This window comes from Poromitra crassiceps, assembly GCF_964638095.1.
Source record: "Poromitra crassiceps genome assembly, chromosome: 2".
In the NCBI taxonomy this organism is placed as follows: domain Eukaryota; kingdom Metazoa; phylum Chordata; class Actinopteri; order Beryciformes; family Melamphaidae; genus Poromitra; species Poromitra crassiceps.
Genome location: NC_139624.1, coordinates 64,121,506 through 64,137,126, shown reverse-complemented (window position 1 = coordinate 64,137,126; position 15,621 = coordinate 64,121,506). Strand labels below are relative to the sequence as shown.

Below are 15,621 nucleotides of genomic sequence, written 5' to 3'. Positions count from 1 at the left end.
ATTTATATGTAATGCCTTTCTGTCACAGAGCACTAGGACACTGATTTGGTGGTATCAGCTGTGTTAGTAGTGCGGGGGTGATACCAAAGCATAATGTACTGGGCGATTGCCCATGCTTGGATTCTTTGGTTCAATGGATTCCAAAAGCAAGTCAATCCCTGACAGATACTTTGCATCTTTAAATCTGGCCATAGAGAGAGCCTCAACCCATTTGAAGCTTCCATTTTGTTTGGTTTCTGCAAAACAATTCTGCTTCTAATATTAACCAGCCTCCATTTGCTGCAATTGCATTGACGTTTGGCAACATTAGCTAATTGTACAACCTAGTGCCGATTCCCAGATTTTACAGTAAGCAGTGGAAAGTAGTGGGGCCTGGCCGATTAAATTAGAGCAATAGTTTCTAAATCAACAGCTCTGGCCCTGTGACTAGACTGTCTATAATCAGTGTCATGCTAAATGGTTTCAGGATACAGATGATGGAGGTGGTGGCGATGGCCAGGATGGTCCCGATGGGGATGGACCTCTGGGCGTCCCGAAGGTCACCTGACCGGTTGGAGCCAGCCATGATACCTGGAGGGGAGGGGGGTCAAAACAGAACAGAGGAATTACCAACCTTGACTGGCAGTTTTCACTTGGGTTTATCTCTCACATAAGTGGCAATTTTGCTTTTCCCCCCTCAATGTGTGTTTTTTAAATTGTGGATGAAAAAAAGGCATAATTGAAAGCAAGTCATTATATAGCATTCACAGAGATTCATCATCACCAGTCATACAAATCACTGGTGTGTGGCCTTCAACTCTACCACACACTACTTTGGTTCTGTCCTGTATGTACTAATGGGGATTTATAGAATTGCACACTCTCTACTAATGATGAGCATGCTTATATAACTTAATGCAGGACCAGAGCCGTTAATGCAATATGTAATGTAAGAGATTTTACCATCTTATTGCACAAAGTGGGTAATGGTGAGAGCTCATCCTGACTGGCCTGGACCTTGAAAGGCTGCTAACATACATCAAACATTATGCACATCAGGACCAACCAAAGTGTTTTGATTCAAACATCAAATCCATGAGATACACATACACTGCATGAAAGGAACAGTTAACCCACAAATCAAAATTCTGTCATCATCTACTCACCCTCAAGCCAGTTGAAATAGTGGTTTGTGCTGACAACTGCCCTGTGTGTTACATGGACAAACTTGACCTGTGTTTCAACTGGCTTGAGGGACCTGGGGGAGCAGAACTGGATGAACTGTTCCTTTATCACTCCAGCAGAGTCCTGCATATTGGAGTATTTATCAGAGATACAAGAGGCTCATTTGCAAATGTTTTTTTTATCATCATATCATATAATTTATATCATATCACATATCGCTCTTTTGAATCATTTAAGGTCATTAATGATCATGAATTTTCAAAGTGGCGCTGTCTCCAAAAGGAGGCTTATTTAACTGATGACCTACATAATAAATTAATGTCTCCAAAAGGAGGCTTATTTAACTGATGACCTACATAATAAATTAATGTCTCCAAAAGGAGGCTTATTTAACTGATGACCTACATAATCAATTAATGCACTTGTGGCTTTGAGTAAAAAGGTGAGATTGTGCATATCAAAGAGTAATCCTGCATAAAGGAAACATCTGTGAATACCGAGTCATTGTGAAAATGCTCTCAACAAGCATTTCAAAAACCTAACATTTCATGAATGAGTGTAGATGGGCGGCAGACTGAGTCTTCCCAATGCAACAAAGGGGAGGGGAATATACTTTGGAGGGATTTGTCCATTTTCAGGGCTTAAAGAAAAAAAATAGTTCCTGATTGATTGGGGAGAGCACAGTCTACTAATCTGCAGACATGTTAGAGAGCACAGTCTACTAATCTGCAGGCATGTTAGAGAGCACAGTCTACTAATCTGCAGGCATGTTAGAGAGCACAGTCTACTAATCTGCAGGCATGTTAGGAGAGCACAGTCTACTAATCTGCAGGCATGTTAGGAGAGCACAGTCTACTAATCTGCAGGCATGTTAGAGAGCACAGTCTACTAATCTGCAGGCATGTTAGGAGAGCACAGTCTACTAATCTGCAGGCATGTTAGGAGAGCACAGTCTACTAATCTGCAGGCATGTTAGGAGAGCACAGTCTACTAATCTGCAGGCATGTTAGGAGAGCACAGTCTACTAATCTGCAGGCATGTTAGAGAGCACAGTCTACTAATCTGCACGCATGTTAGAGAGCACAGTCTACTAATCTGCAGGCATGTTAGAGAGCACAGTCTACTAATCTGCAGGCATGTTAGAGAGCACAGTCTACTAATCTGCAGGCATGTTAGAGAGCACAGTCTACTAATCTGCAGGCATGTTAGAGAGCACAGTCTACTAATCTGCAGACATGTTAGAGAGCAGTCTACTAATCTGCAGGCATGTTAGAGAGCACAGTCTACTAATCTGCAGGCATGTTAGAGAGCACAGTCTACTAATCTGCAGGCATGTTAGAGAGCACAGTCTACTAATCTGCAGGCATGTTAGAGAGCACAGTCTACTAATCTGCAGGCATGTTAGAGAGCACATTCTACTAATCTGCAGGCATGTTAGAGAGCACAGTCTACTAATCTGCAGGCATGTTAGAGAGCACAGTCTACTAATCTGCAGGCATGTTAGAGAGCACAGTCTACTAATCTGCAGGCATGTTAGGAGAGCACAGTCTACTAATCTGCAGGCATGTTAGGAGAGCACAGTCTACTAATCTGCAGGCATGTTAGAGAGCACAGTCTACTAATCTGCAGGCATGTTAGAGAGCAGTCTACTAATCTGCAGACATGTTAGAGAGCAGTCTACTAATCTGCAGGCATGTTAGAGAGCACAGTCTACTAATCTGCAGGCATGTTAGAGAGCACAGTCTACTAATCTGCAGGCATGTTAGGAGAGCACAGTCTACTAATCTGCAGGCATGTTAGGAGAGCACAGTCTACTAATCTGCAGGCATGTTAGAGAGCACAGTCTACTAATCTGCAGGCATGTTAGAGAGCACAGTCTACTAATCTGCAGGCATGTTAGAGAGCACAGTCTACTAATCTGCAGGCATGTTAGAGAGCACAGTCTACTAATCTGCAGGCATGTTAGAGAGCACAGTCTACTAATCTGCAGACATGTTAGAGAGCAGTCTACTAATCTGCAGGCATGTTAGAGAGCACAGTCTACTAATCTGCAGGCATGTTAGAGAGCACAGTCTACTAATCTGCAGGCATGTTAGAGAGCACAGTCTACTAATCTGCAGGCATGTTAGAGAGCACAGTCTACTAATCTGCAGGCATGTTAGAGAGCACAGTCTACTAATCTGCAGGCATGTTAGAGAGCACAGTCTACTAATCTGCAGGCATGTTAGAGAGCACAGTCTACTAATCTGCAGGCATGTTAGGAGAGCACAGTCTACTAATCTGCAGGCATGTTAGGAGAGCACAGTCTACTAATCTGCAGGCATGTTAGGAGAGCACAGTCTACTAATCTGCAGGCATGTTAGGAGAGCACAGTCTACTAATCTGCAGACATGTTAGAGAGCACAGTCTACTAATCTGCAGGCATGTTAGAGAGCAGTCTACTAATCTGCAGACATGTTAGAGAGCAGTCTACTAATCTGCAGGCATGTTAGAGAGCACAGTCTACTAATCTGCAGGCATGTTAGAGAGCACAGTCTACTAATCTGCAGGCATGTTAGAGAGCAGTCTACTAATCTGCAGACATGTTAGAGAGCAGTCTACTAATCTGCAGGCATGTTAGAGAGCACAGTCTACTAATCTGCAGGCATGTTAGAGAGCACAGTCTACTAATCTGCAGGCATGTTAGAGAGCACAGTCTACTAATCTGCAGGCATGTTAGGAGAGCACAGTCTACTAATCTGCAGGCATGTTAGAGAGCACAGTCTACTAATCTGCAGGCATGTTAGAGAGCACAGTCTACTAATCTGCAGGCATGTTAGAGAGCAGTCTACTAATCTGCAGACATGTTAGAGAGCAGTCTACTAATCTGCAGGCATGTTAGAGAGCACAGTCTACTAATCTGCAGGCATGTTAGAGAGCACAGTCTACTAATCTGCAGGCATGTTAGAGAGCACAGTCTACTAATCTGCAGGCATGTTAGAGAGCACAGTCTACTAATCTGCAGGCATGTTAGAGAGCACAGTCTACTAATCTGCAGGCATGTTAGAGAGCACAGTCTACTAATCTGCAGGCATGTTAGAGAGCAGTCTACTAATCTGCAGACATGTTAGAGAGCAGTCTACTAATCTGCAGGCATGTTAGAGAGCACAGTCTACTAATCTGCAGGCATGTTAGAGAGCACAGTCTACTAATCTGCAGGCATGTTAGAGAGCACAGTCTACTAATCTGCAGGCATGTTAGAGAGCACAGTCTACTAATCTGCAGGCATGTTAGAGAGCACAGTCTACTAATCTGCAGGCATGTTAGAGAGCACAGTCTACTAATCTGCAGGCATGTTAGAGAGCAGTCTACTAATCTGCAGACATGTTAGAGAGCAGTCTACTAATCTGCAGGCATGTTAGAGAGCACAGTCTACTAATCTGCAGGCATGTTAGAGAGCACAGTCTACTAATCTGCAGGCATGTTAGAGAGCACAGTCTACTAATCTGCAGGCATGTTAGAGAGCACAGTCTACTAATCTGCAGGCATGTTAGAGAGCAGTCTACTAATCTGCAGACATGTTAGAGAGCAGTCTACTAATCTGCAGGCATGTTAGAGAGCACAGTCTACTAATCTGCAGGCATGTTAGAGAGCACAGTCTACTAATCTGCAGGCATGTTAGAGAGCACATTCTACTAATCTGCAGGCATGTTAGGAGAGCACAGTCTACTAATCTGCAGGCATGTTAGGAGAGCACAGTCTACTCATCTGCAGGCATGTTAGAGAGCACAGTCTACTAATCTGCAGGCATGTTAGAGAGCACAGTCTACTAATCTGCAGGCATGTTAGAGAGCACAGTCTACTAATCTGCAGGCATGTTAGGAGAGCACAGTCTACTAATCTGCAGGCATGTTAGGAGAGCACAGTCTACTCATCTGCAGGCATGTTAGAGAGCACAGTCTACTAATCTGCAGGCATGTTAGAGAGCACAGTCTACTAATCTGCAGGCATGTTAGAGAGCACAGTCTACTAATCTGCAGGCATGTTAGAGAGCACAGTCTACTAATCTGCAGGCATGTTAGAGAGCACAGTCTACTAATCTGCAGGCATGTTAGAGAGCACAGTCTACTAATCTGCAGGCATGTTAGAGAGCACAGTCTACTAATCTGCAGGCATGTTAGAGAGCAGTCTACTAATCTGCAGACATGTTAGAGAGCAGTCTACTAATCTGCAGGCATGTTAGAGAGCACAGTCTACTAATCTGCAGGCATGTTAGAGAGCACAGTCTACTAATCTGCAGGCATGTTAGAGAGCACAGTCTACTAATCTGCAGGCATGTTAGAGAGCACATTCTACTAATCTGCAGGCATGTTAGGAGAGCACAGTCTACTAATCTGCAGGCATGTTAGGAGAGCACAGTCTACTCATCTGCAGGCATGTTAGAGAGCACAGTCTACTCATCTGCAGGCATGTTAGGAGAGCACAGTCTACTAATCTGCAGGCATGTTAGAGAGCACAGTCTACTAATCTGCAGGCATGTTAGGAGAGCACAGTCTACTAATCTGCAGGCATGTTAGGAGAGCAGTCTACTCATCTGCAGGCATGTTAGGAGAGCACAGTCTACTAATCTGCAGACATGTTAGAGAGCACAGTCTACTAATCTGCAGGCATGTTAGAGAGCACAGTCTACTAATCTGCAGGCATGTTAGGAGAGCACAGTCTACTAATCTGCAGGCATGTTAGAGAGCAGTCTACTAATCTGCAGGCATGTTAGAGAGCACAGTCTACTAATCTGCAGGCATGTTAGGAGAGCACAGTCTACTAATCTGCAGGCATGTTAGAGAGCACAGTCTACTAATCTGCAGGCATGTTAGAGAGCACAGTCTACTAATCTGCAGGCATGTTAGGAGAGCACAGTCTACTAATCTGCAGGCATGTTAGAGAGCACAGTCTACTAATCTGCAGGCATGTTAGGAGAGCACAGTCTACTAATCTGCAGGCATGTTAGAGAGCACAGTCTACTAATCTGCAGGCATGTTAGGAGAGCACAGTCTACTAATCTGCAGGCATGTTAGAGAGCACAGTCTACTAATCTGCAGGCATGTTAGAGAGCACAGTCTACTAATCTGCAGGCATGTTAGAGAGAAGTCTACTAATCTGCAGGCATGTTAGGAGAGCACAGTCTACTAATCTGCAGGCATGTTAGAGAGCACAGTCTACTAATCTGCAGGCATGTTAGAGAGCACAGTCTACTAATCTGCAGGCATGTTAGGAGAGCACAGTCTACTAATCTGCAGGCATGTTAGAGAGCACAGTCTACTAATTTGCAGGCATGTTAGAGAGCACAGTCTACTAATCTGCAGGCATGTTAGAGAGAAGTCTACTAATCTGCAGGCATGTTAGAGAGCACAGTCTACTAATCTGCAGGCATGTTAGAGAGCAGTCTACTAATCTGCAGGCATGTTAGAGAGCACAGTCTACTAATCTGCAGGCATGTTAGAGAGCACAGTCTACTAATCTGCAGGCATGTTAGAGAGCACAGTCTACTAATCTGCAGGCATGTTAGAGAGCACAGTCTACTAATCTGCAGGCATGTTAGGAGAGCACAGTCTACTAATCTGCAGGCATGTTAGAGAGCACAGTCTACTAATTTGCAGGCATGTTAGAGAGCACAGTCTACTAATCTGCAGGCATGTTAGAGAGAAGTCTACTAATCTGCAGGCATGTTAGAGAGCACAGTCTACTAATCTGCAGGCATGTTAGAGAGCAGTCTACTAATCTGCAGGCATGTTAGAGAGCACAGTCTACTAATCTGCAGGCATGTTAGAGAGCACAGTCTACTAATCTGCAGGCATGTTAGAGAGCACAGTCTACTAATCTGCAGGCATGTTAGAGAGCACAGTCTACTAATCTGCAGGCATGTTAGAGAGCACAGTCTACTAATCTGCAGGCATGTTAGGAGAGCACAGTCTACTAATCTGCAGGCATGTTAGGAGAGCACAGTCTACTAATCTGCAGGCATGTTAGAGAGCACAGTCTACTAATCTGCAGGCATGTTAGGAGAGCACAGTCTACTAATCTGCAGGCATGTTAGAGAGAAGTCTACTAATCTGCAGGCATGTTAGGAGAGCACAGTCTACTAATCTGCAGGCATGTTAGAGAGCACAGTCTACTAATCTGCAGGCATGTTAGGAGAGCACAGTCTACTAATCTGCAGGCATGTTAGGAGAGCACAGTCTACTAATCTGCAGGCATGTTAGAGAGCAGTCTACTAATCTGCAGGCATGTTAGAGAGCACAGTCTACTAATCTGCAGGCATGTTAGAGAGCACAGTCTACTAATCTGCAGGCATGTTAGGAGAGCACAGTCTACTAATCTGCAGGCATGTTAGAGAGCACAGTCTACTAATCTGCAGGCATGTTAGGAGAGCACAGTCTACTAATCTGCAGGCATGTTAGGAGAGCACAGTCTACTAATCTGCAGGCATGTTAGAGAGCACAGTCTACTAATCTGCAGGCATGTTAGGAGAGCACAGTCTACTAATCTGCAGGCATGTTAGAGAGCACAGTCTACTCATCTGCAGGCATGTTAGGAGAGCACAGTCTACTAATCTGCAGGCATGTTAGGAGAGCACAGTCTACTAATCTGCAGGCATGTTAGAGAGCACAGTCTACTAATCTGCAGGCATGTTAGGAGAGCACAGTCTACTAATCTGCAGGCATGTTAGGAGAGCACAGTCTACTAATCTGCAGGCATGTTAGAGAGCACAGTCTACTAATCTGCAGGCATGTTAGAGAGCACAGTCTACTAATCTGCAGGCATGTTAGGAGAGCACAGTCTACTAATCTGCAGGCATGTTAGCGGCATTCTGTCTGGGATTGACCTCATGTGGAAAGAGCACTTTCTTTCTGCTGGTTGAGCACAGTGCAGAACACCTGCTTTCCTTCATTTGTTGCACCAAGTGTCAAACGGTTTCCCATATCCACTGTCATTCAATCCAGCCCTATCGTTGTTTGGTTTTGACTCCCACAGTGACGCGTGCATGATACACACGTCACAACATTATTTATGAAAGCTGGTGAAGATACACAGTGTACCAGCTTTCATGAACTTTGTTTCCATATTTCAGCTGTGCTACACCACACCACATACAGAATCAGTGCGGCCTTCGCATTGTAATAGAAAGTAGCTTGCTGTTCATTGGATCATTGGATCATCCATGAATATTGGGGAAAAAACTTGCTCACATTCCATTGGTAAATGTAAAACATTGCTTTACTTCGCTGAATATGATTGGATAAAACGCATCAAAAACAAAAACGCACATGGATTTTTTTCTTCTGTCCTCAAAATAGTTTATGAATTTAAAACATCGATATGCCGAAAATCAGGCACCTGGCTGGAGGTCTTTAAGCCCTGGATTTGACTGCTGCTATGGTCAAAAATGCATAATTTAAGATGACACTTTAATGATCCCAGTGTGGAAACAGGCAAAACTTATTTCTCCCTGTACCACTGAACTGGGAGACTGTAGCTGTGCTATATCTCACTACTATAATAATAAGGCAGCCGGCGGTTCCGCACGGCGCACAATTGCTCAGTTGAACAGCGAAGCGTGCGAGGCTAGAAATGAGCATGCAATATTTCTAGTATCCTATAATCAGGCATGGATTAATGCACAGGCTGCAGCCTTGGGGCCTCACATGTGCAATTGGGCAGACTATGAACTGTATTATAGGCTATAATACAGTGTGTGTCTCAGTAACCTTATGTTCTTACCAGTGACTGAGGGGAAGTAGATGCCGACCAGCAGGGTGAAGAAAGTGGTGATATCATTGACCACGTAGGGCTTGTACAGATCTTGGGAGTTGTCCTCTGCTGCAATAGATGCCGCGTGCCTGTTTTCTACCAGCATGCCCACTGGACCGTAGTCCCCCCACATGTTGTCTACAGAGAGACAGAGACAGAGGGGCAGATCATCAGATAATTAGACTTTACGTCACATAGGCCATGAAGATAGAGGAGGCATGTCTAACGCTGCTCTCAAGGGGCTGCACTTGTTTTCCACTGCTAAACCCAGAAATGGAGATAAACAGAAGAGAGAAGTTACACAGTAAGACAAACCGATGGAAAGACAGTTTGTCTACCAGTATGCCCAGCCCATATACATAGCCTCCTCCTATGCTGCTTACAGATTCAATGGGTGCACAAACGGCCAATGACCCAAGCAACTTTGATCAAGAGCTACATTCCATTTCCACAGAGTCAAGTTAGGGAAGGCAACCCTAACCCCTAACCCAACTTGACCAATGAATGTGCCTCCATTTGTCCTGAAAACAGTTTGGTGAACAAATCTATTACACCCGCCCAGAGAGAAAATGAGAGAAGAGAAAACATATATGGCACTTCGGCCATGGCAAAATTGACATTCAACAAAAAATTAAATAAAATATATTACCGTAGGTAAGTGAATTGTTATTTTAGCTGTGCTAAAGCTGAGCTGAGCTGGGCGACTGAATGGCTGGTGTTGTGTGTAAACTGTTACTTAACAGTAAGACAGATGCAACAGAGAGGCAGACAGGACAGAGTTGGTGTTTTCCACCAGCAAGCCCAGAGCACCAAAGACTTCCCAACACATAGGGAGTGGGGAGAAAGTAGAGAAAGTAAAATAATCTCATCACATATATGAAATCACTCAGCACCTGTGCATGCTTGCCCCAGTTTCATAACAAGAACAATGAGGGGAATGCATTCGCACTGAAGGAGCGAGTCAGACTACATCGTTTGTCATCGCCAGCAGTTTCATAACTTGAGCAATGCCCTGACTTAGCATTTAATGAAATATTGCAATGCATGATTGTGTGAATTCATACTAAGAAATATATCCAATCCTCTCCATTTGTCATGTTATTTGTGTTTTCAAAGTGAATGTTTGGCAATTTCCCTGTATGATAATTGGATGAGGTAAAACAAATTGAGGATAAATCAGATAATAAAGTACAGTATAATCAAATGTAATTTTGTTGATGCCAAAATACCTCACTGCTTGTGATCTAGTCCAGTTTGTGCCCTATCGATGCAGGAGTAGCCTGATGTCAAGTCAAGTCAAGTCAAGTTTATTTGTATAGCACATTTCATACACAGAGGCAATTCAATGTGCTTCACATAAAATGGTTGACAGGAAAATAAAAGAATAAAAGAAGAGAATAAAATGGACATTTAAAAGCATCACAACAAAACTTTAAAAAAAAAGAGTATAAAAAGTGCATTAACCCATTGATACCGGCGCGCGTTCTCTAGAGTGGCCCTCTAAACCTACTGCACGTTTGTAAACAGCCCCTGTAAACCGGCCTTTTTCGGAGAAGTTGCCAGAGCGGTCGGCGTTCACTAAAACCTTCATATCTCAGGCTCTATAGCACATATAAAAATAAAATAAAAAGCATTTGAGAGCTTAACCCTTTGGCTTTTCGTATTATATTTGCCCTATTTTTTAACCCCCAAAAATAAAAATAAAGATTCTAACGCATTTTAAGAAATGTTAATCAAGATTACGGCAAATGTAACCCTTCCAAATAAAAAGCTACGGGTTTAAGCTCTCAAATGCTTTTTATTTCATGTTGATAGCTACTATAGAAGCTGAGGAAATAGGTTTTGTTGAACCCTTGACAATTACTGCAGCCTAAAGGCCTAAACATGGTCGTCCGTCCGCCTCGAATTGGAGCCGTCTCGCCGTCTGGCGGCGCCAGCGAGCCCTACATGCTCGGACGCCACTACGCCCTCCCCCCTCCCACCCTCCCTCCTCCTGTGGAAGCTCCGTGTGAAAATGGCGGAGATTGTGTGCCAGGCAGTCTGAATGAAATTGAACGTTCCCAATTCTATGTATTAAATTCTAAAAAACGACCCTCAACATTTTGGAAGGCTAAGCCACACAACTAGTTCGTTATAATCTAACTTCATGCTTTGAAAGGCGACTTTACAACGAAGAGCCAAGGCAACGGCCAATCACAACTCTCCTGCAGCTGACGTCACGCACGTATCGGCGCCGTGAAGTCACATTTTCGAGCAGCCCCCGTCAGCCGACGGCGCCCCCTCCCCGTAGGACGGCGCTCCACCCGCCGTCCTACGGGGAGGGCGGGGCGAGGCTCTGACGGACGACCATGTTTAGGCCTTAACGTTAACATTAAAAAAGTAACGTTAGCGACCTCCGTTTTGCAGTCGTCTTGAAATACGGCAAATTCACCAAAAGTCACTCACCCAATGAGCCTTGGCTAGCGTGTCAACAGTCACATCATAATCTGGGTGTGGAATCTTCTTATTCATTGATGTCTTCGTCCTCAAAGTAAGTTATACTCCGTTCAGTTCATCAGCGTTAGCATTCACTTAGCTTACTGTCTGAGACGCGGCCATGCAGAATTGCCACCGTGCAGCAGAAGAACGTGCAGTAAAACCTTGAGGCTATTGCAGATTGGAACATGAGATAAATAAATCTGAAATTAGGTCAGCAGCATTGATTTCATCCTCTAATACAACTAAAGTTTAATGGGAAGTATTGCTGGACCGGCGCTTCCTTGATTTTCTGTGTAGTTCAAGCTTTGAAAAACTGTCTACACGGTCGAGGCAACAATAAAAATAAAAAACTACAAAACCCACAATGCATTTCACCTCCGCCACGTCTATTTCAGCAAATCATGATGCATGTAATCGGTCACGTCTTGAAACAGTGATATACACGTAACCTCGCGTCACCAGGCTCTTCTCGGCGAGAAAGAGCCTGGCTCCCGCCCACAATTGATTTTGTCACCCTACCTGGTTCCGGCCTAGAGCCCGCCCTAGACCGGATGGGCAGCGTTTCTAGCTCGTCAACTTTCACGTTAACTTGACAATTTGACCCAAGTATCAGAACGGCAAACAACAAAACAAAAGATGGACGTACCGAACAAAGTTTTTGAAGAAGTTCTTTTAGAAACATTGCGGATTCACAATCTCACATCTTTTAAGCCAATACAGAAGCTTTGAATCAGACAATTAATCGAGGCAAGAGACGTCAAGCTAACGGCAACAAAGACGTTTTTTGGCGCACTGCCTTCCGGTGTTCATTCTGGTTCCGTGGTTTATGCCCCATGACAAAAAGTGGGATGAAAGGTGCCCAGACTAATATACACGTACTACGCGTATGTGTCGCAGCCGGCATGAAAGGTAAAATGACACGCCCGTTGCCGTCGGTGTTAACACATTGAGTGCCACAGCGCTTCAGTAAAATTGTCTGCAGCCTGTGCCAGATTCACTTCCATTCAGTTGAAAACAGCTATAGAATTTTTTCTATTAGGGCTATATTGACGGGGTTGTACTTTAATGAAACATTGAACACTCCTGCTTCTTCCAAAGAAGAAATTTTGTTTCTAGACAGTTCCATTATGAAATGACAGCCTCTGAAAAAAGTGCACTTTCAAGGATTTTCTGTCGTTTTTTTTTACTTTCCAAGATATAGTCACTTTTATGAATACCTTTTGCACTCTAATTTCGAGCACATTCACTGACTCTGGCTGGTGTTTTCTGATGTGGTGGCGTGGTGCGGTTTCTGTGCAGCGTGCGTGCCCCCCCCCCCCCCCTCTCCCCCGCCCCCCCCTTCTCCACCTCTGAGCTGTGGCTCCTCCCCACACGCACAGAGTTTGTTTTCTCGACTCCGTTTTTGCCCCGGACGGATCCCAGCGCGCATCAAGGAAATGCAAAACGCGACTGAACGAAAAGGCTTGGCCGTTCGGCTTCGGATGCTGGCTTTCTGGCAGGGAATCGTGTGTGGAGATAGATAGAAGCATAAGAGCTCAGTTGTGAGCGCGGATGCAGCCGAGCCCACTCTCCGCTGCAGACAGAGCAATATATACGGCTCTGGCTGAAGCATGCATCGGTTTCCTCTTTGATCACGTCTTTCCCTGCTTTCTCATGCACAAAGTAAAGGATCTGAGGTGGGTGGCGCAGCTTCCGTGACAATGTTTAAGGTGGCGCCGTGTGATCCCTTGAAGGGATTCATGCTCACTGGCTGGGTACGACCTTAAACAGCAGAATTATGGAATAATATGAATTATGATTTCAGGACGTCCACAGACGTCCTTGGCACTCCTCGTTACTTTTTTTTAGGACGTGCACAGACGTCCTTGGCACTCAATGTGTTAAAGGGATATACACGCAAATGCTGCATCCGGTATCAATGGGTTAAGCAACAGGCGCAGCAGTTGCAAAAAGAGCTAAAAACTTATAGAGGACTCATTGGGTTTGCATAGTAGCTGTCAGCAGTTAAAAGCAACGGTAAACATAAAAGTCTTTAGTCTATTTTTAAAAGTAAGTAATAATAATAATAATACCTTTATTTATATAGCGCTTTTCAAAACAAGTTACAAAGCACTTTACATACAGATTAAAAAAGGCAGAAGGCAGACAGTACATAAAAATTGCATACAATTAAAAGACACTAGGTAGACATTAAATATACCATGTAAACATGTAATATTAAAAAACTAGGAGGAATAGAACAATAAAATCACAATAAGATCAATAAAAAGCAAGTCTAAAATAGTGAGTTTTTAGACGTGATTTAAAAGATGACAGTGTGGTTGCTTCCCTGATCTCCTCTGGAAGGTCATTCCATAACCGGGGAGCGTGAACAGAGAAAGCCCGGTCACCTTTAGTTATGAGTCTGGATGGAGGAATGGCCAGGAGTGACCTCCCAGAGGATCTCAGGTTGCGGTTTGGCTCGTAGGGGTGCAGGAGGTCAACTAAATATTCTGGAGCCAGTCCTCTACAAGCCTTAAAAGTGATCATTAAAATTTTAAAATCAATTCTAAAACGAACTGGAAGCCAATGAAGTGATTTTAAGACCGGTGTGATATGTTCTCTCCTGTTGGACCTGGATATGAGTCTAGCTGCGGCATTTTGAATTAACTGAAGTTTATTGATGTTTTGTTGTGTGAGACAGGAGAAAAGTGAGTTGCAGTAGTCTAACCGGGATGAAATAAAAGCATGAATGACAGTTTCCAGATTTTTAGTGGATAAGAATGACCTTATTTTTGAAATTTTTCTTAACTCATTCACCGCCAGTTTAGGACTGCCAATATTTAGCACAGGCCAAAGATTTTCATAATTGTTGGTCATCTTTCAAGACCCACAGTAAATTATCTATTAGCACCAGAGTGATTTGCAATACCTCAAAATGAAGATGTACGTCTCTGGGTTCACCAGGGAAAAAAAAGTGAGCTTTTAGCATGTTCTGTACTCTACTTATAGCCATTTATATACACCCTGTTTTCCCCCAAAATGTCTCTCTGAGAAAAGAAATTGCAGAAAATGGCATTTATGTATTTATGCACACAATCTCATGCAGAACTCGCTCTCAATTCTTTTATTTTGAACTGTATTGACATCAGACATGTAAATATTATTCGTTAGGACACAAATGACAAAAAAAAAATATATATATATATATATACACATGAAGTGCTTTTTTTTTACATTCAACAATACAGTTTACTCGGTGTGAGTGAGTGTGCAGACAGACAGACAGACAGACAGACAGACACACCGACAGACAGACAGACAGACAGACAGACAGACAGACAGACAGACACACACACACACACACACACACGATCCCCCTTTTAGATTTCTAACCCCACATAGGATAAGCAATAACCACGCCCTGTGGCGCTGGGATTGGCCAGGAGCAACACTGGAGGGCACGCAGCCCAGCGATTACATGAACCAACTGAATAGCTCTTGAGAAAGGACAGCGGGCTGCTCTGACTCCCGCTTCTGCCTTGTGCCTTGCTGTTGTGTGTTTATTTTGCACCCGTCCTCGTCCATGTCTCCCTGTCATATCCCCTGCTATCTGATCGTTCCCGTTTTCCCCTCGGCTATTCAACACGTCCTCACCGCCCTCGCAAACTGATCGATCATTTCCTCATTCCTCCGATGATCAAACACATCTCTTGATTACTTTCTCCCGGCTGGCACAGAGGAAGGCGACTCCAGCTCGTGCAGCGCGCCGAGGCGCGTTTCAATGGCGTTTCTCCTGTCTGCACAAGGAAGCGTTACCAGTTTTCTGCTTTTCCTCCTGCTCAATTTCAAAACAACAGCTGCGGTATGTGTTTGTTCACGTGTTGTCTTAGATGATAGGGACCTGATACCATGTGACAGGCTGGGGAAGTGTTTAAACTACGCCCTGCAGTAATAAAAACAAAAACACGTCAAACACGTCATTGGCGGGGAGGGCTATTTCTGATAACACGTCAAAGACGTCATTGGCGGTGAATGAGTTAATTGGAAGAAACATGATTTGACCACGGAGTTTATGTGCTGATCGAAATTGAGATGGTTGTCGAATATGATACCGAGATTTCTACAGGAGTTAGTAATGTTAGATGAGAAGGGGCCAAGATGGGAGGAAATGTGATTCTGCGATGAATCTGGAGCTATGATGATGATCTC

At 44.0% G+C, this 15,621-nt stretch overlaps 1 protein-coding gene across 1 annotated transcript in view; it reads right to left on the bottom strand.

Moving 5' to 3' along the window:
- Window positions 1-15,621, bottom strand: part of slc12a7b (solute carrier family 12 member 7b) — a 150,470-nt gene that overhangs the window by 32,258 nt on the left and 102,591 nt on the right. The window contains exons 9-10 of the mRNA XM_083651989.1: window positions 8,923-9,090; window positions 472-570 (exon numbers count right to left, since the gene is read on the bottom strand). Of these exons, the coding sequence (XP_083508115.1) occupies window positions 472-570; window positions 8,923-9,090 (267 nt within the window). The remainder of the gene's footprint in view (window positions 1-471; window positions 571-8,922; window positions 9,091-15,621) is intronic.